The 23349-nt window shown below is 35.0% G+C and overlaps 2 protein-coding genes across 7 annotated transcripts in view; one reads left to right on the forward strand and one right to left on the reverse strand.

Moving 5' to 3' along the window:
- LOC142342880 (cyclin-dependent kinase 1-like) overlaps positions 1-23349 on the forward strand; it is a 418971-nt gene that overhangs the window by 112680 nt on the left and 282942 nt on the right. The gene's annotated exons all lie outside the window — the stretch shown is intronic.
- LOC142342878 (solute carrier family 22 member 15-like) overlaps positions 1-23349 on the reverse strand; it is a 62122-nt gene that overhangs the window by 22937 nt on the left and 15836 nt on the right. For 3 of the 5 annotated variants that reach the window (XM_075394519.1, XM_075394522.1, XM_075394521.1), the window contains exons 2-4: positions 16274-16618; positions 15096-15448; positions 11590-12000 (exon numbers count right to left, since the gene is read on the reverse strand). In XM_075394519.1, coding sequence (XP_075250634.1) covers positions 11590-12000; positions 15096-15448; positions 16274-16618 — 1109 coding nt within the window. The remainder of the gene's footprint in view (positions 1-11589; positions 12001-15095; positions 15449-16273; positions 16619-23349) is intronic. The other 2 variants (XM_075394520.1, XM_075394524.1) reach the window with 2 other exon arrangements.

The raw sequence follows: 23349 nt of genomic DNA on the forward strand, positions 1-23349 counted from the left end.
GTACATGATTAATTACCCTTGGAAGCTGTTACCCAACTTCTATGCATGTTCAACCCTCGTGAAACTTTAATACTTATGCATTCCTTTGTTGCAAACTAGCGCTCAGAACACATATTGCTCAAAGCAAGACTACGCTCAAATTAGTCCCCTTGAGCAAATACCTTATCTAAGTTAACTACCTATGTACAGAAAATTGTCCCTTAAAACTGATTAACTAATCTGAATCGCATCTTTGTCAGAAAACGTACATTTAAGCAAGATATGCAGTCGTTATAGTAGTAAACATTACTAGCATTAAAACCCAAGGAACGTTTTAAAATAGCAGTAGAGCACTTATGAACAAATAACTGACTGCGATGTTAACTTCTCCACGTAAGGATTATGTCACCTAATTGCAAACCTTGCACAACTATCAGATAGAGTAGAAACTTGATGGATTTATCCGCACAACAACTCAGACTACATGTTTGTACAAACCCATGATTGCTCTAACAGTTAAGGTTTACAACACAAAAATTAGAGATATCGCAGAGAAAGTCCCAAAATTTCAATATTGTTTTATTTTTGTTGGCGCTTTTTATCTGCAAAACAGATTTAAATCTAGTTTTCATATTTGAATATTGAAATCCATTTGCAAGAGCTCTACTTCAAGACGTTATCAATTTTCGTTTCAAGAAAAATATAGATGCATATATGACGAAAAATTACGTTAAAATACTAAATCTATGTACCAATGTTTGAAATGTCCACGCTTATACGCCAAACTGTGCAATCAAACAAAAAACTTTCAATTTTTACGGCAATTATTTGCAAACAAAATGTTAGGTTTAGATTCTCCATTTCGTCACAAAAACCAAGCAAACATTAAAAAGCGCAAGAAACCAAAAAATCACTACATCTATATCAAAAAGTTTGAAGTGACGCTTTATCAGCCATTTCTTTTAGCAAACTCATAATTTTGTTATTTAAAAATTGAATTTATTACAATTAAAGTGTTAGAAAAAGAAGGTTCAGGTTCATCACCGCATTTGAGACATTGCAACTTAATTGGCAAGATTATGAATTGCTATTTTAGTCAGTAAGAATTCCAGTCTCAGAAGCATATTAAAACCTTGAGTAATGTGTAAACCTAACCGTAAGCATTAATATTTCAACCTCACTCAGAGGTTCTCCAGAATCACTCTACAAGTACACATTTTAAGACACAAAGATTGCTCATGAAGAAAATATAAACCATTCAATTCTGAGGATTGGATTTTGCAAATTTGTCGTAATGTTTTTTTTTTCGTATGAATACTTTATCGCTTTGCTAAATGTCACTAGTCAAGGCCAGTCATCAGCCAATCGTATTTGAGCACATAAATTTTGGTAACTTAATCCTGAGAACCACTAGTTAAGAGCCTCATCGAAATTCATAATCACTTTTCTCGGTTAAATTCTGAAATCAATTACTTGTTTCGCTGTCATGTTCACCTCTGTTTTAACTATCGCGCTATCTCTCTCTCTCTCTCTCTCTCTCTCTCTCTCTCTCGTTCTCTGTCCCAAACTCTTTCATATTTGCCTTTCTTTTAACTAAAAGCTTAGAAAATTTAGAAATTTTTCAAACGTTCCAAATCGGGACCATTGTCACATAGTTGTCAGAAGAATACTTCACAACACATATACCAACACATATACATATACATATTTCACAGCTAATTCCAAACCTCTACTTCTCAGTCAGCAACTATATAAAGAGTATATAACTCTGAGATTGAACATAGTTCAAGACTGACAATTTAGAAAGTTTACATTGAACTCATATCACATTGAACTTCTTCATCACCAGTTATTACACCACAATACACAATTGGAAATCTCTTTAAAGCTGATCAACCCTAAATTATAACCGGAATCTCATATGACTAAACTGGTATTCTTTATTCTCTTTCTATTAATCCAGACAATTGTCAACGCCATTAGTAAAGCAAGTCAGAACTTGAAATTCAGCAGTGAACTAATCAACTTAACCAGTTGCCAACTTTATAACGAAGCAAGAACTGTTGTATTCTTTGCTAATAATTCTGGCGAAGACCCTATTGCTGTCTTTTGGTTAAAATATAACCCTCAACTATCGTAATTCCAGTTCATTCTTCAAGCTTATTTGATTCACACCTAATAAATGTCACTTGTTTGTTTTCAGAACCACCAATTGATCAACGAATATTTCTCTAAACAATTATTGGACAATAGCGACCAGAACCATTTTCTCAAATTTTTACAGTTCTTTTATGATCCCACGCAACCTTCGAATGTAACATCAAGTCAACCACAATTGATCGATATTACCTTTTTTGTAAAAAAAAACATTGTTATTTTCTTCGTCAAAGACCAATTTGCAAAGCTAGAAATAATTGTCTGTTAGACCCCCATTAAACCCGAACATTTTGAACGCTTTCTTTTCAATTGAACTACAAAATGGAACTGAGCCTCGATTTTATTGGAGCTCCCTTTACTGTAGATCGCTAATCTTGCTTCGCTTGAATCCAGTCCGCTATCATACATTAGAAAATTTCTTCTTCATGAAGTGTTTGCAATTGGAATAAAACTAACATTCGACAAGTGCTTTGTTTCTACACAACAGAAAATAACTGCTTTTTTGTAACAGCAAAAATAGCGCAAAGTTTGATGTTTTGTGATTTCCCTTGAGTCCTGCTCACGTTTCCGAGCTAAAATATCAAAAACCTATACTGTCTTGAATTATTAAATGGAAAATGGAGAAATCAAAGCGTCGCCAGCAATAGACGTTAGTCACGAAAAGTTCCTATTCTTTTTTATTTTATTGAACCATGTTCTCACCTGTTGCAACAAATCTTTCGACTGAAATTGATAAGCGTATTGAAAAATTGGAATTGTTTTTCGATTATCATGCATCTCACCCATACTTCAAAGAATGTGTTAAAATTAATCACAATTGTTGACCTGAAAACATTCCATATCTTAGGTTAATGCTGTCTTCTGACAAGCTGCCAACAGTCGAAGAATGGTCAAAGCTGAACGACCCTTCAAAACTAGCGCGCACTTCAAACCGTTTCCTAAAGAGAAAGAAACTAGGTAATGATAAGAAACCTTACTTCAGAAGTGAAAGAAAAAATGACCTACATGGGAGACCAGTTTCGCTCTGCTCAGTTTAAATTCTACGCTCAACAAAGTAGCACCCTGAAAAATTATCCTTGATAAAATAAGCACTTATCAAGCACGAATCACTCTTTACCGAAAAAATTATGAAGTTAAGTTAGAAGCAACTATGTGTAAATCAACGCAACAATAATTAAGTTGGTTCTCCGCGATTCCTTTAACTCTAGTGTTATAGATGCCAGACAGAATACTATTATTACTTAATTTAATCTAGATGCTCAGAAATGCAAACTTGCAAAAGAATAATGATAATGCTTTCCCCTTCTTGACATTTTTGTAGATCTTGATTTTGACAGAACCTTGTTCTCAAGCTGTAACTCAAGCAATGTTGGAACTGGCAACAATGAATGTTACTCCCAATCTCCGTGGATGGATTACTCGCTACACTTATGAAACAAATATGCAAAATGTAAGCCAGAATGTAAACCCTATAAAGGGCACAGTTAGCAATTGGCAAAATTTACCTCTACTTTGTCATTTATTAGCGGGAGGCTTCGATTCTACATCTACTGATGAATTTGCTCACACTTAATATAAACGCAATAATTTTCTTTTCACTATAAGTCGCACCTCTGACGCACATAGGAACTAAAACTAACAACAAAATATTATATAGTAGAGGATCAAAAAATTAACTCAGATCAGTCAGATTTTTAGTTACAAAGGTTTATGTTCCAGGTCTATTGTAAACCACAATCCTTATGTGGTCAACCATGAATAGTGTACCCTGCGCCATATGATTCTCTGTACAGTAAACTCTGTGACGGCTTTGATATGAGCACTGGAGATCTTATTCACAAAATTAATTTTGATACCGGTGCTCTCTTTGAAGAAAAAATTTAACACTAGTGACAACAAAACAGTCGATAAAAAGCGTCCTAAAATTGTGAAAATATTCATTTGATGCATATCTTGGAACAAAGGTTGACTACTTGCACTTCAATAATCTTGGGCAACTTCAAACTTCTACTATAGAGCTATTAAGAAATGACTGAACTAGAACGCGCAACTTTTCTCAATACGTTGATTGTTCATGAAAATTGGCGTTTTGCTGGATACACCTTAACAAGAAACAGATCTATGTTTCTTAAGACAAATGGCATTGTTGCCTGGCTATTTAATTTTGTTGAATTTCATTCAAGCTTAAAAAATCTCAATAAGTGATATATCAGAATACCAATTCATGATGAAAAACAGAAAGGTTCATCCTGTCAAGGATCAACAAAATTTATTTCAACTTCGTAAAGAAGTGGATTAACAAACCTTCACTGATGCCGAAGAACAATTGTTCTCTGAAAAGCATTCAAATTTTATTCAACTAAATTTTGAAGATATTAAAACATGGGTTGAACTACCCCCACAGATAAGCAAAGTTAAAGAACCTGCACTCTTTGAACCACACAGTCATTCAGCAATTTGCGAATATAATTGTTGCAAGCATTCATGCTCTTCTATCTACATATATAAAGAAATAATAGATTTCTGTATATCAATAACTTTTAACTCCAATATGAATGTTTTTCAGGGACAAATTGTTATGATTCTAGAACCATTGTTACTGGTTCATTCATTTCATTCGACTTGTTTAACAATTGGTTTGTCGCAACTTTCGCAAAAATACAAGACATAACAGCAATGCAGAATATTCTTTGCCGCCTTCTTACTCATTAAGCTACTCATAAACATAGTTCTATGCCTAATTCTGGCAATGCAAATTAATGAAATACAGATGCATCTATTCAGTTTGCTAAAGCACTCTCGCTGCAACATTCGATTTATTGTCAGTTTTAATTCTATCTATCAAGCAACTAGTTCAGAATAATAACACTGATGAAATTAAAGAACGATTAATGCAAGTTCAAAAATCTGAGAATACTTCTATTTGAGAACGAGTTATTCAAATTCCACCTCATGAAGGGAATAATAGATTACAAGCTATAAAATTTGACAAAGGTGTTTATCCGGTCCTATATAATGATCAGAAAATAGAAAATTACCGAGACGAAAACAGAAATGATCATAACGTTTCTACGTCGCCAGTAAAGGGTTAATTCCTCTATTACTCTTAATGTCATCAAACTATATCATGCCAATATAATGCAGACTAACTTCATTCACTACTGATTTACCTGAGATGAGAATAAAAAATATAAGAGTTCTTGAAAAATAACTTCCAAACCATTTCCTCTTAGAATAGAATAAGTGTAGAGAATACTTGATATTTTAGGAACATTCTTCCCTACCGAACTTCCTAGCCTAAGGATCTGATACCAGGCTTTCACAAAACAACCTTCAAGTGGTTGGCCCGGTTACGGTACACAATTCACTTCTAAACTACAATATGGAGTTAAACAAATTGACTCATTTTTATCCTCATAACAACCCCCGACTCATATTACTCCATCTACAGTTTTTCTCAACGATTAAAGTTTCAGCAGTGCAAACTCAAACAACTAGTGCTATTTCAAAAACAATTACATCATCCAAAAGCAAAACCAAAATCTCAGACACAATCGCAAAAAGACAACCACGTAAACAATTATCTAGGGCGACATTCGGCCCGGCGACCCAATTAGAAGTAAAATATACCGAAGACAAACAGTACATTACCCAACGTCTTTGCAAACACTACAGCTCTTCAGTCATCACAACCAAATTTTCTTAACCTTCATCCTTACACAAATAACCCCCTGCAAGACCGCCCAATCAAACTCAACAAGGGCAAACAATACAAGTCCCTTTTGACAATATTACAGTCAATCTCAGTCCTCAGTTTTTCCTTTTCTTATCAGATACAATAAATTTTTAGCACAGAAAGGCAAAAACTGTCAATAGCTCGACCAATGGATTACTCAGCTCCAACTGGAGGTCGCAAGTTCGAAGCATCAGCTCCTCATCCTCCGCTCATAACGTTGAGCACTTAGAGAATGAATTGGATAATTTTCTGGCTTAAGATGTTCCGTAATTTCTTCATTTAACCTTCTTTCTCCGGCGGTGAGGAAAATTATTCGTTTTACACATTCTTTTCGACGCTTAATTATTAGAGTCACTTTGATTAATTCTTTGATCCCATTACTTGCATCAAGTAAAGTACCAAATATCTCTAATGAATCTGCATTTCTCCTATCTCCAATGAAGATAAATTAATTTATTTTCTCCCATGAAAACTTTGATTCAGTTTCATTACTTCGACGGTTTGGTTGTAACTTATAGTCAACAAGGAGTCTGTTTTCCTCATTAAGTTTTTGCATTGATTTCCTTCTTAATCTAGTTACATGTCTTACAATCTTTCAGTAGTCGTTAAGTTGTTTAAATCCTATTGCGATCTTGCTGCTTTTATTGAGTCGCAAATTATTAAAACTTCAAAAACCTTCTCAGCTTGAAATAAATTCTACGCTCCCATTTCAGTTCATCGGACATTCAATGCAATTTAAAATCAATTCGAAATGATTTTTGTCCGAAAAAAATATGAAGTGGTTCGAAAAAGCGAGTAGTTTTGGGGTCTAAATTTTTAAACTCCAATTTTAATGTAAAATGAAATGGTGTTTGAACAAAAATTTGCTTTCTTGATTGTCGTTTTTCTATCACAAGGAGCAATAAGATTTTTCTTGAGTTTTTTGATCGGATCTTTTTCCAAGTGGTTTATTTTTCCTCAATCCATTTATTGTCCTTTATAGATCTAATTTTTGTTTAGTCAGTCGCAAAATTGTGCCGATCTACATTGGCAATTAGCCATAACTGTTTTTATTTTGACTTCTTTTTGGCTATAATGGTACTCTCGCTTGTTGATGTAGTGAAAAGCAGACGGCTCGAAGGCGAACAAAAAACACTGAGTTAGGTAAACTTTTTTCCTAAAAACAATAAAACTGCGAAACTTTTTCAGTTAGCACTGCAGTAGGGAGTACCGTGTACTGTGGCAAGCAATGTCAAGAACTGCTGGAAGACATTTTAACATAACTTTGTCGTCTCAAATAGCGCGAAATCTCATCTCATTGCGTCGGTTGCTGCTAGTTTCTGATGGAAAAACTGGGAAAGGTTGTTTGAGAAAACTTTTTCAGGATGGTTGGGCAAAATTTGGTCTACACATTACTCCAATATTTATTAATTTTTCGATGGGAAGTTATAAAGATAATCGGGAATGAACTCAAAAGGAGTACTTGCTCAAAAAATTCATGAGAATTTTAAGAAAAACAAGTCAATTCAAGAAGACGTAAGCTCTGAAAAACATCTTCAAAAAATTGGAAAAGAATGATTTGATTTATTTTATCAGAACAAATGCAGCCAAAGATGGTCCTCTTGAGCTAATAAGAGATTTAAAATGCTTGAAAAACTAGTATTTGAAAAAGTTGCCGAAGACTTCTAAAAAATGAATGAAAAACTGCAAAAAATAGAGAAAAGTTTCAAATTTTTCCGTTTCTCGTCAAGGAAAAACTTTGTAAGTAATTGATTTTCTTTTCAAATTTTTTTTTATGGCAGTTAATTAGAACACTAAGCCAAGAAATCAGAGCTGAAGCCCTCAAAACCAACCGCCGAGTCATAATAATTAACAGAAAGATACAAACCACTATCAAAATAACCCATAAAATAATGTTAAATAATTAACCAAACCTCTTAAGCCTAAAAATGAAAAAGAATGCTTTAAAATTTCACTTCCTCGCAGAATTAAATTTCACATCTAAATTTCTGGCTCTCTATAAAACAATGCTATAAACTTTTTTCCATCCGCTCTTCATTTTTGTTCAACACCAAAAAAAAACATTTCAAATTTTTTTCATTTCTTGCTGCAGAAATCACTCCGATAAAAACGAATAAAAAGGCTTCTCCAGCACTACTCTTAGAGTCCAAAAACGGCAGCGTTCTAATACAACTCAAGTTTTTTGAAAAACATAGCAGAAACAGTACTAATGTAAAATTCAATTTTCATTGAACAAACAAAAACCTAGACCTAGAAAACGTTGCTGCCATAGCCCACAAACAGTGTGCAAGTGAAGGGTTAATTCATCCAGAAGCCGTACAAATATTACAAGTTGCGGCTGCCTTTGGGAGAATCAAAAGATTTAACAGCGGGTAATGTGCCCAGGGGATAGAAATCTAAGTTAGCACTGCAAAAAAGTTTAAGCTATGTAATAGTAGTACTATGGTGAGACGAACTCCGTAAAAATTGTCCCATATAAGCTCACATTCTGTTTCATCTTGAAATATTAGGTGCTTGCTATGATCACAAAAAAGTGTTAAAAAGTTGTAGACGTCTATCTTACTGTAAACGTGCCAAGTGCTGTATTAGTTGCTTATGTTCTAAGGGAGAAAACAGTAACGACTGAAAACGATGTATGAAGAAAACTCGAAAAGGATAGAGCATAATTTGTGGGCGTATTCCTTACTACAACTTACGGTGGGGGAATCTAAACTAAGAGAAACCTCGTGATGATTTTAAGATTTTTTTGTTGTTTTTAAACAGTCTTAAGTTGCTGTTAAGATGTGCGGAGTGGTCTTATATTTTGCTGCTAAATTTGTCCCATTATTGGAGCTGCGTATCAGAGGAATTGTTTCCTGCTCAGAGCGAAAACTGAGAATGGAGGAGCAACTTAAATTGCACTCTGTAGATAGACAACTCATATTTGTCTCTGCTAGCTACCTCACGGCTCGTGCCAGTGTTGGAAAAAAAGTTCCATCACTAATGTTAGTCACAATCATTAAGGTCTAGTTGTCTAGGACTTTCGTAGAGTCACAAGCCTAGGTCTTTTGCGGAGCCAAAAAGTGTTCGTCCTTAGTTATCTTATTAATTTGGAGGTGCTAGTTTTAGGAAGCAGCCCGGATAAATTTTGTATCCATTACTGAACGCAGGTACTGATAGTAGCAGTGAATCAACCGCCCCAGACTAGCTAATGGTGTATTAAAATAATACACGGCAGTATAGCTTGTGAATATGTAGTCTATTTCTCTAATGTATGTCCCGGTCCCAAGTGCTATAGTAATTCAGTGCTGAAACATTGGATTCCAATGGTATATCGTCGTTCCAGTACTTTATCAGTGTATCCTAAGTGTATATTGCTACCTAATTATGTCCAGTCTATTCGCATAAACACTTTTCCTGAAAATAGACTGAACATTCTTGGTTTTGATTCCCATGATGTTCATAGCAGAATCATGATGCACTTTTTGAGCATACAATGACTTACCATCTTTAAAAGTTCCATAAAACGTAAACATAACCGACTAACGTTAGGCGAATTGCTCACAAACGACCGGCGAGTGGTTGGCTTCGTCAGTACCTAGCCACTGTTTGGTGAGGTTAGCTTTAGTTTGATTGAAGGGGCCTGAGATTAGGGTAATAGACGATGACATCACGCAACATAACAGCCGCTGAAATGCGGCATCAACAAAAGAGTTAAGGAGAGAGTGTGCGAGATTAAACGTGAGCGAAAAAGAGAAGGAAAGAATCGTCAGCCAACACGCACACACACACACACACACACACACACACACACACACACACACACACACACACACACACACAAACACACACACATAGAGCAGAGAGAGAAAGAGAGAGAGAGAGCTAGGAATTTTTCCCATGATAAGATTCGACTCTACAAATTTTTCTGGCCTTGTTAGTAACTAAATCAAAGAAAAAAACTGAAAGCGCAAAATTCAAAAGAAAATTTCCACATTTCGCTTTAAAGCAAAAGTTCAAAAACAATTTCGGTCTCTGGATTTTTGTCTTGTAACCAATCTGAGAGACATAAAAGGCTTCGTTGATCGTTAAACTCAGAAAAGGACAAAAATATTCAAATTACAATTACAAATTACAATTACAAATTTTAACGAAATCTTTCTAATAATCGTGATATTAATATCATCAGAACACAATTTCATTGTCTTAAGAGACTATTAAGTATCCTATTTCAAGCCTTAAACAGTTTCACTGGCTCAAAGATCCATGCATAGCAATTGTACAAAGAATTTTCAAATTAAATTTTATCAAAAAATTGCAAAAACTCGAGTCATTAAAATAATGACAACCATTCCATTAAATCTAGAAACTCAGCAGCAGTTTACTACCAAACCTCAAAAGAGGTTTCTTGGTTTTTGAGGCTGCAAAAACATAAAAAAAATGACGAACATTTTCAAAAACCATTGTCAAAAATTTCAAAAAAATGCTACGCCTTGTTATATGTTATAATCTTTAAAAACACTCCATTGCATCTATAAACTGTACAATAACTAATTATCAAGCTCTAGAGGAAGTTCCTTGGCTCTTGAGTCTCGATTAACCTATAAAACGACAAAAACTGTCAAAAAACTTGAAAGAATTGCAAAATTTACGAGAAAATCGAAATATTTCATAATATTAAGAAGTTGAAAACTATTCTGTGGCCAATAAGAAATTTTCAGTAACCTATCATCAAGGCCTAGAGGAAGTTTCCTGGTTTCTGGGGCTGAAAAAATTTAGATAATGACAATAAAATTTGAAAAATCTGAAAAAAAAATTCAAGTTCTATCAAACAATTGCTAAAATTCAAGATGGTAAAATGTTGAAAACCATTCTATTACCACTCGCAACTATGCAGCAAACCCTATTATCAAACCCTTAGCGAGGTTTACTGAACCCTGAGGCTGAAAAATCTTGAATAATGACAATAAATGTTAAAAAAATTATAAGAATGCTATTTTTGGCAAAAAAAGGCTAAAATTCGTGATGTTAATATCTTGAAAAAAATTCCATTACACCTAGAAACTATACAGTATCCTATTATCAAACCCTAGAGAAGGTTCCTTGGTTCTTGAGGCTTGATAAACCTAAAAAAAGACAAATTTTTTCAAAAACCTTGAAAAAATTTGAAATTTTTATCAAAAAAATGCGAAAATTCGTAATGAAATGTCTGTTGAAATGTGGAAACCATTCTATTACCACTAGAAACTATGCAGTAACCTATTATCAAACCATAGAGTGGGAACCTTGACATCTAGGGCTGATAAAACTCAAAAAATAACTAAAAATTTCAAAAAATCTCAAACGGTTTTGGGCTGAAACAGAGCCGAAAGGCTCTAAGAGCATTTAATGCCCGCTGGGCGCTACACGTTTATCCCGTTTTTGAGGACAAAAAGTCAAAGCGTCAGACGAAAAATTGGTCAAGCGAATAATCGCATAAAAAAACCGATAGGACTAATATAATTGCTACAAACTTCGTTTGAGAGCAATTAATAAGATTAGCAAAAAACTCGCCAAAATCAGAAAAAACACGCCGAGTGGCAACTCAGCTCTTACTTTATTATTTTCGTCAAGTTAGACTTAGTGTATTATGTTTACTTAGTCGATGTGTAAATCTTTCGGGTGGGAGGTAGTCTTGCTTATGCAATTCGTTACATTTTAGGTCCAAATCAAATTTTTTAAAAGCTCATAACACTAACCATTGCCCAACAATCTGCTCAAGAACGCGAATACTATCTGCAACTTTCCACCCCTCAGTGGCCCCGTAAATGGCAGAGCAACACAGGCAACAGAACTAATGAACAATGATACACTCAATGTCCGTTTTCGCCCAAAATAATCCAAAGCATAAAATGCAAACCAAGCTGGAAATTCGATCGTGGTTAGCAGAATGGCGTTTATGTAAATGTCCCCCGCAAAACTCCCCGTGTCGTAAAGTAATCCATAGTTAATGAGACAACAGGCAAACCATGATAAAGCACACGTTATGGTTACCGATGTTGTGTGTTTTGTTGTGAACAAGTATTCGATGCTGGCTGATTCTTGCTCTGATTTTTGGGGACGGAGTAAAAAATCGCCCGTATTTTGACGGGCAAATTCGGCTGCGGAATCTTGTTCACGCCAATTAGTTAATTTCTAAGGATATCAAACAATACAACCCAACCCAGTTCTCATTTTCTCGCCAACATTTTCTTGTGCATGTATACACCCGTTTGCAAGTAAGCATGTGTTTGACCATCGTGAACTTTGGAAGCAACTATTCATTTTTTTCTCTGTGTCTTAATTCACCGTTCCAACCATTTTCGCTCCGAAAACGCACTTAACCGGTAAACAAGGAGGCGCGATAATGTGCGCCGCACATAAGGTTCCGACCCCGCTCAGCCACAATTTTGGCATAATTGTTTTAACAAATGAGGAACAGATAGAAAAACCTAAAAAATAATTTTTGGGAATCCCAAAAACCCAAAACCGAATTTTGTTCAGAAAGAATAGTGTATGAGCGAAAAGATTGCCTTCAAGGCAAATAACTCAGTGGAGTAATAACTGATGCACTAGACTGATGAGATATGACAATATTAAGAAAGAGTTAATACGAACAGCAAAATCAAACAACAACAAAAAACAATAATTACATCAAAAACTTTATGTCCGTTTTAAAAAACAAAACTTAATAACAAAGTCAACGTACCGTCAGTAACAACTAAACATAAAAACTTAAAAACCACCAGAAAAGATAAGGGACCAGTCCATAAAAGGGTTTGGTAACATTTAGACAAAAAAAGAACAAAAACAGTAAAGTTAAAAAATTCGCTTATTTATTTTTAAAAAACAATTAACTTCGAAGTAATGAAAACCATTAGAAATCAAGTAGAATATCCCAACAAATTACAAAGACAAATGCTTCTACAGAAAGGAATTAAGACCTGTCCTTACTCAGTTTTACGCGGCTGAAAAGAACAACAAAAAAACAAAAATTCTATTAACACTTGCTAGAAAACGCTATCGAAGCCGTAGAGCCATATTTTGACCCACAAAAATATGTTCGGTTGTGCTTTTTTTAAACACCAAAAATGTGGTATCTGGCCTTTTTTAATGAGACTTGATAACAAGTAGACAGAAAAGAAAAGCGCAAAATAAATTAATACTTTTGATTTTTTTTCGAAACAAAAAAAATCCAAGGTCATGAAAGCCATTAATTACGAAATGCAGTAACTTAATAGGTTCGTTTATTCGTCCAAAGGAAGCTCTTGAAACCGAAAATTATCCAGAATGTCTTGCGTCTAATAAAAGAAAATCAAATATGACAAAAATCAATTTACTTTTTTTTGTGAAAAACGGGTGTCGAAGCCAGTAAGATCATAACGAATTCTTAAAAACTAAGATTTTTTGACACCAATCTCATTTGACACCTTTTTTGAAACCAATAATGTCATATATATTAACGAGATAAGGTAACAAAAAGTCAATAAAAAGAACCAAATTGCGAAGTTAAAAGTTTTTTATTATTTTGGAAAACATTTTTGGTCAAAGTCATGAAAGCCATCAGCCACCTACTAATATCAGAAAATCGATTCATCTTTTTTTTATGAAAAGTAGACGGAACCTGTTATTCTACAAGAAATTCCATACGACTAAAACGACAAAATAAAAACGAGAGTAAAAGACAAAATAAAAAAATCAAATCAATTCTTCAAGAGAGAAATGTCGAAGCCGTTAAAACGACAATCAATGTCTTTAACGTTCTTTTTTTGGCTGACACTACGCTACAAGTTGAAAAATTTAGGAAAAAAATAGGAAAAATTCATTTCACAACTATTTACTTAAAAATCAATTACTTTTAAAAGTCAAAACGATCAGAAGCTTTCAAGTAAAAACTTAAATGCATTAGCTTGGCTTAGAGCTGCTTAGGAGGCCAATTGGATCTATTACTCTTGAGCTTTGATTTGATATGTTCTGTACTTTAATTAAAATGAAAAAGATCAAAAGATTGATTCCGAATTCTTTTTGGATTGTAAGTCCAAGATTTGTGTAAAACTAGCGCTTTCAATGCTTATCGTCCATTAGAAACACTGAAATTTTTGGTATTTATAGATATAGATAATTTGTTATTTAATAACTCAAAAATTCTGCGTTTTTGATAATCAACCAGTAAAGTTATCAAAAAACGGCAAAAGTTTTAATTACAGAAGATTATCAACAGAAGTTGTAGTAGGAATAGCCCATTTTGAGCCTACAAAGATTGTATTAGTGTTGTTTGGGGTTGAAATTCCGGCAAATTCAATCAAAATGGACTAAAGAAGCTTATTTTGTGCTGTTTTTGATGAAAAATGCTGAATTTTGAAATATTTAGCCAGAATTTTTGACAAAAAATTTAAATCAAAATAATCAACATTTTTCTGTCTTTAAAAATGAAATCAACAAATTTTAGCAAAATTAACGAAAATTTAGGCAATAATTCCAAAAAATGTGAATGAAAACAATAGAATTCACTCTACTTTTCTCATAAGTTTAAACATTGATAATTCATTGTAAATAACAAAAATAAAAAAATATTTTTAATTCCATATTCTATCTACACTGAAGAGCTTTCTAATGATACCAGTCTCAACACTCTAAGATGAATATAGCAATCGCCGCAAATTGTCTGAACAAAAAAAACCATTTGAGTATATAGTTCCCCCCCCCCCCCCCCCCCCCTCAAGAGGGGTCGGGACAATAAATTTGTGTAGCTGGAACAGAAACGGAGAAATCAGAAAAAGACGGTCTTTAGTGAGTTTTTTCTCACAGAGGATACTCTTCCGCGCTATTTTGTGCACCTGATCCCCCTGTAGAAATTTTTTACAAAATATTAATAAATTTTTATATTATGAAATTCCTTTTTATTTTGGTCAACTTCCACGGTAATCTCGTTAAGATCTTTACCACAATCCTGCAATATGAATTCAATTGTGTAATCTACCAAGAGTCTTGTCAGATTTTTGCCCGACCTTACAAGATATGCGTGCAAATGAAAGACTCTTGTGTGCAAATGAAAGATATTAATTTGCTAGATTCTTGTAACATTTTCCCAGATTGCCGTTGAAGTGCGACTCAGGCTATTTTACAAAATTACCCCCCCCCCCCCCACTTCGATTCTTAAAAAAATGAATAAAACTTGGAATGGCCGCGGACAAGATTCATGCATGTTTGTTCTCCCGTTACATACCTGTAGTCACTGAAGTGTTCGGTTGCAGCAATCTTTCACGGTCAGCATCAATATCATCAAATAATGCCAATTTGTTCAGCTTTGCGATGCGTCTCAAAACTTTCTCTGCCTGTTTGTATTTACCCTGGCTGAACAACCATCTGGGACTCTCTGGCATGAGAAAAATATGCGGTACTACGTAAAGGTATACGGGAACTGCCATTGCAAGGATTTGTAATCTCCAGGAACCTTGCAACAGATAGGCAAAGAGAATACAGAACAGTTCTCCAAAAGTGTAGAACAGTAAACTGCTACAGCCGACCAATGAGAAACGAGATTTGGTGACAGTTTCACTTAGAGTTATGAAATCAACACTGCATCATTTACGTGCACTGTTTCCGGAGATACATATTTAAAGGACCATTGCTTAAAATTTGACCAGACGTCCTAAACGTTGCTTAAAATTTGACCAAACGTTTAAAAAAAATTTAATGAGCTTACACAAATGAAACTAACTCAGGATCGTTTCTATGAATTCCTTAGAGAATATAAACAACTGTTGCAAGAACTATGAACTTTTTGCAGGAAATGTGTTCTTTCACTCTCAACTGGTTACTGAAAAATGATTTGCGTGGTACTTGCTAACTAATAATTATTCAAAATGATAGAAACGTCTCATTTAATGAGCGAAATGTCAAACGAAACGCTTCATATCATAAGCTGGAAAGCACTGGACGCCTTTTATTAGCTTTTTTAGTGCGTAATTAACAATTAAATTTTTGTGAGTATAGAACAAACCGTTTAAACGGTCATTGAAAAATTTTTCTGGCACTAAGCTTTTCAAATACGTTATTGAAGGCAGAAAAGATATGAATGTTTCATTTTGAACTGAGAGCTCCCTTCGATGCACTGAACTCATAGGAAAATATGATCTGATTTAATCGGTCTTTAATATTGCACTTTTTTCTTTAGCATTTTTCGACGTCTATCTTGCAAGATTTTGTAAGGTTCTTACAAGATAGGCGTCGGGATCTTGCATCTTGCAAGATAAGCGTCCTTTGCAAGAGTCTTGCCAGATCTTGCAAGATAAGCGTTATTTGCAAAAATCGTGCAAGAAAAGTGTCAGAGTTCGTCTAAGGAACGTTTGCAAACCCGCGTTTGTTGATTTTCGGGTTCTGAAAAGTTTAGGAAACAGTTACGCGAAGGTCACGACAAAAAATCCACAAAGAGCTCGCAGTACGATATAGAGATAGATGTTTCTTGCGAACGCATTTGCAGTAGTGCTAACTAATAAACCAATTAGTAATCCAAAAGAGACCCATTTTCTTCCAAACTTGTCACTGAGACTTCCGGCTAGAATACATGATAAAAAATACCCAACCCAGTAAGCTGAATTAGCCAGAGACACCAGATATGGTCCACTGCCACAGGCTAAGTCGAAGTCTCTAACAATGGAACTTGGCTGTTTCGAGTCATACTCGTAATGTGCACAATTGTCTAAACATTTGTTGATGAAGGTTGATCCGTTGTCTGGCTGAAACCCACTAAAACAAAAAAAGATTATTTACATTTTCGCGGGTCTTTTTTCAATATACTCTATCTAGCCTCGTTTGCTTATGTTTTCTTCTAAAATTGACAATCAAGTTGTCAAACACGAGTCTAAATTTTGTCGCATTACAGTTCAATTTGTAAAGATGCAACCCACAAATAAAACATCAAGCTATGGCCGAAGGATCGCGCTCACCAGTTTTAAAATTTACCTTTCCCTATCTTATGACAACTAAAACTATGTAAAAGTGCTACAATCATAAAAATGTTCCACAATAACATTCTTACGAAATTTTTTCTCACTAGTTTTGCTTAAAAAATTTGATGCAGCGAATATTTTTTATTGGGAACCTCGTGAAAAAAACTGTAAAATCTTTCAAATGTCAAAAAGTTCTCAGAATTAATAAATCCCAAACCCACAATAAGCAATCCAAGATATTTTCAAACAATTATTTGCAAACTAGATTTTTTTAAATTCTGCTTATCTATTTTTTTGTTAAAATGTAAAGCAGAAATGGTGGCTAGTGCAAGTATTTGCGCATCGAAACAATCAGCTTAGCAAGCATTGCGGCAAGCTATAGCCCAATTTTTGCGACTACACTATATAAATTGTTCTAGAGGCCAAAAAATGAGCGTTTTTTCAAAAAAACTCATTTCCTTTAAAAATTGAGAATTTTTAGGGATTTTTTCCCTTATAAAGCAAAGAAAACTCATTCATTGGTCTTTATCTGAAACCAAAACGACGGAGGATGAAAATGTTTAAGAAGATGGGAAGGCAGGAGCAAGGTAAAAGAGAAAGAGCAGACAAGATCACGCTCAATGAACGTGAACAAGTAATACTAATGGTTGCATCAGCGTGAACAAGAATAAGCCAAGCTCAATTTGCCAGAGCAATCGAGTAACCATTTTGATACAATTTCCAGACAGAAAAGTCAATAACAGAAGTCAATGAGTCTGACACAGCAAATTATGAAACAGAAGATTCACAAATGGCGATAGAGTTACTGGTCAATCAAGAAAAAAAATCATAGTAAAAATTTGGATCTAATCTGTTTCGCCCCCCCTCCAGTGTTTTTATGACCCCCAATTACAAACTATATGTTGTTATATAGCCCGTTACTCTGTAAGAAAATAGCAGGTGCGCCTGGGGGTCATAAAAAATTTATGCTCAGTAAGCTGAGGGGGGGGGGGGCGAAACAGAAGAGATCCAAAAAATTTATCAAATCTTAAACGTGCAGAGCAAAACCACAGTGTTGTGGTGAATCCATATAAAAATCCTCATGTTCAACAGCGTTTTAAAAACTAATAACGCGGTCATTCAGCAAACAAGTGTTGCAACTAGACACGGCTTCTTTTCTGCTCAGACGAGCGGTAGCGTTAAAATTGCAGTATCAAACCAATTCTATATGCGTAAAATTTGCTGGTGCTCTAGTAACCGTTCATAAAGGCTGTCAATCTTTCTATGAAAGATTGACAGCCTTTATATACGGTTACTTGAATTATATACGGTTAATTGAATTTTAACAGAAAAAATAAGTTTGTACACGGTTACTTGAATTATATACGGTTAATTGAATTTTAACAGAAAAGTTTGTTTTTGTTGACGAAAAAAACTAAACCAAGATTTGTCGCTGTTGTTGGTTTTGACAAAAACTCCGCATTTTAACAAGATAATTACCGCCTTTGAGATAAAAAGCTCGTTGCAGGCTTTGTAAGTAAAATTGACACAATCCTCACTTCTGCGCCATAGAATGATATCAAACTTTGCATCAAAAAGTGCACCGCTGATACTAATTTAAATTAGTTCAGAATATAGTGAGCTATCACTTAAATCATCAACTCAACTGCAAAAAACTCAAACATTTATGAAACTAAGGAGTAATCGATAAACTCATTAATGCATTAAAATGTCAAATAAAATGAAAACCAGTTCGTTTTTTTACAGAAAATATTATCGAAAACATTAACCGACTAATGTCAGAAGAATTGCTCTCAAACGACAAGCGGGTAGATAAATATTTGAGCCCGCCGGGATTCAAACCACTGACCTCCCGATTTATAACAACATGCACTGACCACTCGTCTATCAGGCCCTTGTTTTTGTTTTCCTTCAACCAAATTTATATTAGCTACAAGAATTATTTTGGAGTAAGAGCAACAGAGATCACTCAAAAACTCAAAAATGAAGAACGAAAGCGTGAAAAAGTCACTTGAGACGTAAAAGATTGTTCTAGAAGAAAAGTGCAAAATGATCAAGGAAAAAATTTGCATAAAACAGACCAACATGTTTACAATAATTGCTATGAACTTCGTTCAAAAGCAATTAAACAGCTTTTTAAGCAAAGTTAAGAAGAGTCGAAATATTATTCAAGAAGTGTCGAAAAATATCTTGAAATGTCATTTTTTGCAACAAATAGGCAAAAATTACCAGATATAAAGAAAATTATCTTGATGCACTGGCTCCGAAAATTTTTTGGAATAAACATATCTCTTCTATTAAGAAGTCATTTCTTTTTGAAACTCTCTGTTTTACCTCCGACTATCGTTCCACCCGATGTGAACACTACATACCGTCAAAAACTTTTCGTCATTCCTTCATTAAGCTTTTAAGCTTTTAAAAACGAATTAGTCAAGATAAGAATGAAAAGCTGAGCAAAAAATGCGAAAGAAAAGACGTTCAACTAATAGATCTTATCTGAATTTTTCAGCTACAGAGAGAAATAGACGTTTAAAGGTTGCTAAAGAGACAGAAGAAAATCAAATGGCTAAAAATATCTATAACAAGGCAAGAAGAAACCGATAGACACGTCATAAATAGCTAGAGGAATGTTGCTCTATTGGATTTTTATAAAAATTCTAGATCATGGACTTTTGATAACAGAAAAATACAGAAAAAAACGCTACTGAAAAACAGCAATAGATAAAAACGCGAAGAATGACAGAACGACCACTCTCAAAGCCTACATAGCAAATCTTGCAAAAAGTGCATCTAAAAGGCAGCAATAATAAACAAATGATTGATATTTGTTTGGTCAAAAATTTGTCTGGAGTTTCTTATCAAGTTGTATGAATGTAGAGACAACCTTAGAGCGGTGTTTTTCAGTTTTTTAAGTGTTTTCAGCCTCTCGTTGAGTAAAATTGGGGTTAAACCAACCCACTCTTTCTGTCGCTCAAGCCATATTACACGCATAAATCAGCTATCACATTTCACCTCTGATGGCAAAGTCCACTTCTTCCTCCAGTCATGTTATAAATTCCTTGTTTAATTAACCTAGGCTCATATTTTTAAACTTCAACAACGATAATCTTCATCTGCTACGCGTTGTTATGCTCACTGGTGTTCATTTTTTTAAAACTTTTTCTCTCTCTCTCCTCTCTTTCTCTAAATTTACTGTTTATTGCGTGACTCTACAAGGAGTGCAATAACATGATATGGAAAACAATATTTTGAGAGACTTTAACCAAGGAATCCCAACCCAACCATATCGGAACACATAGAATGAGCCAGCGATTGTCCTCCATGGTACATAAATGGGAAATTTTAGGATTCAGAACACATCAGTCAGGTAAAAGCGATTATTGCAACGAGTTTCAATCCCTTTTTAAACTCATTTGAGATAATGATTGTTTTGTTGAATGACATTACTAGCGGACAATTCTAATGGAAACGGTTATGTGTATAATTGTTTATTAAGGATATCCAAGCAGATATTAGGTGGGCTTTTACAGCCTTAGGACAAAAGGAGAATACAGCTAGTGCTACTTATTTCTGGGCTACTAATAGAGGGCTACTTATTCAGGTAAGTAGATTTACCTAATTCTATCTGCCTAACCAACCCAATTAACTAAAATGTCAGGACTGTATTTGTACAAATGTAAGGAGTCATAGTTGTGTCAGCGTTTTAAAAACTAACAACGCGGTCATTCAGCAAACGAGTGTTGCAACCAGACACGGCTTCTTTTCTGCTCAGCAGAGCGGTAGCGTTAAAATTGCAGTATCAAACCAATTCTACAAGCGTAAAATTTGCTGGTGCTCTAGTAACCGTATATAAAGGCTGTCAATCTTTCAATACAAATTGAATTTTTACAGAAAAAACAAACAAGTTTTTGTTGACAAAAAAACAAAACCAAGATTTATCGCTGTTGTTGACCTTGACAAAAACTCCGTACTTTAACAAGATAAATACCGCCTTTGAGGTAAAAAACTCGTTGCAGGCTTTGTAAGTAAAAATGACACAACCCTCACTTCTGCGCCATAGAATGCTGTCATAAACTTTGCATCAAAAAGTGCATCACTGATACTACTTTAAAATAGTTCAGAATATCATGAGCGAACACTTAAATCATGAACTCAACTGCAAAAAACTCAAACAATCTTGAACTAAGGAGTAATAATATGTTCAGCTTAACTCCCGCTAGCAAGCTTTTTTTATATGCGATACGAACTACTGCGCGGGTACTTGCTAGTTTTGATTTGCTTAGTAAGTCGTAACTACTAAGCTCTAAATGGGCTTGGTGGTAATTGCTTACAAACTAACTTATGTATAGATAGTGTATTTTACCGGTATAAGCGGGTGTATTTACCGGGTAATTACCGGTTATAAGCTGCAAAAGTAAAACTTGATTCTGCTAAGACTTATTTTTGGTGTATGAGTACTTATCAGACTATACTGGATAAGTTTAGCCAGAGCGGTTTCTATGACCTCAATATAATCGTAATGAAAAAAATGCACATAAAAAATATACTGGAGATTCAAGGTTTCATAACTGAAATAACTTTTTACTCTAAAATGTGCTGTTTCAGCGCTAAAATGCTCTGAGACTCAAATCCGGGCTGATGCCACAAGAGAAAAGTCTGAGGATAATTACCGACTAAGTAAATTTCGACTTATTTTCCAAATCAACTTCCCCCTATTAAATCTTCGACCTAATTTTGATTTTTCAGTAAGAACGACTTTCAACGCAAAATGTCAGGACTGTATTTGTACAAAAGTTTCTAAGGGGTTGTCGTACGCGGATGAAATTGCGTACTTGATCTTGAGTCGCGAGTTGCGTTTATGTTCTATGTCCTACTTGCGCGGCGAATGCGCTTTACACCATTTCCAATTGAATTCGCTTAGCGAATCGCGTAAGGACTAAGTGTTTACTTTACTCGATTTGTAAAGACAGTTAATGAAGAATAAAATAAATTGGGCAACTGTACGCGAGAAGCAAAACTAAGAGAGTGAAGAATAACGCAACTGTTATTCCAGAAGTCAAATAAAATGTGAACAATATTTTGCCGTTGTGGGAAAATGGTAGCAACAGACATGCATGTGAAATAATAATGATTTATGCACATGCCCCTCAGGAATAGGTACACTGATTAAATTAAGTACATCGTATGATAAGTTTACTGCACTAAATTAATTTCTAATGTACGACATTTCTCCCGCTTCAAAAAATTTAAAATTGCATGAAATAAAATTTTAGTAACAATATGAATAATAATAATAATACTTATTCACCGGTTAAATAGTATCAACAATATATTTACTGGTTATTATAACTAGTCATAATTAATAATGTATCAGTTTTCACATGTCTTCTTCATCAATAATCAGTTCATTTGAAGTGCTATGATCAGCTGGCCGTATGCGGGGGTCCATCGGAGACACCTGTCCTATGGTAGGCGAGGGAAAGTCGTTATGAATCGGTTCAACACGCGTAGCTGTATCCACAATTGTTTGTATCACTGAGGGTTGAATCGATTCTATGTCGCCTACTCGACGCTTCCTACGGGGTGGAGCAAAGTTCGGAGGACACGAATTAGTAGAATCACCTGATGAGTCGTCTTTGTCATAACCATAATATTTGGGACTTTTCCTAGTCCGTTTGGTTGATCGTGTCAGAGTATTGGGGAAAGATGTTGTTGGAGCCGGATGAGATGATACGAGTGCTTCTTGCTGAATGTTCGTAGGCGGGGGTGCAATAAGTACTTCTTCAGTTATAATTGGCTGATCTGGAGCAGCCTCTGGGATTTCGGGTAGTACTTGCGGAGCGAAATTGTCCGGAACTTTTGGCATGCGTACTCGCATTGCGCGAGCAATGTTTCATTTATTCGAGGATACGCCACTACCAGTTTCTCGTTTGCGGTGTTTCATTTTTCTGTCTCCTTTCTGGATGCGAGTACACTCTTTAATATGGCTAAGTATCTTAGCTTCCGTTGTTTTTTCATGTGTGCGGGGTCCTCTGCGGTTGATGTAATCCGTCAATTTGGTTTTTCGTTCTCCACGAGTGCCAAATTTCGCAATATCGCTATTGCGTACAGTCACTTCTACCTTACCCGGCTCGCGAATGACCGAAGTGTATTGGTCGGTCTTTTGGACTACCGATCCTGGGGCCAACACCTCATACAAGCCGTCCAAATTCTTCTTGGATCTCTTATGAAGGTGCTTCTTTCGGGCAATGTTTAATTGGACGGCGTGTTCTTTCAATGGGAGTGGTCGGTGTGCGTGCGTGGTACGAAGGAAGCGTGATTCAGTATCCGTTGCTTGCCGTTCGCGATTAGCAGCATCCTTTGTCGCCTTGCACATATTACGCTCAACTTCGTCGTCACTCCGGATGTTTCCCCAATGTTCCTCCGGCAGCAATTCGTTGGGGGTTACAGTTTCTTCATCTAAATAATGATTCAAAATTTTTTCATAACTTAGGTCAGATGATTTGGGTTGAGTACTTATATTACTAA

This window comes from Convolutriloba macropyga, chromosome 7 (assembly GCF_964194025.1).
Source record: "Convolutriloba macropyga chromosome 7, txConMacr16.3, whole genome shotgun sequence".
NCBI lineage: Eukaryota > Metazoa > Xenacoelomorpha > Acoela > Convolutidae > Convolutriloba > Convolutriloba macropyga.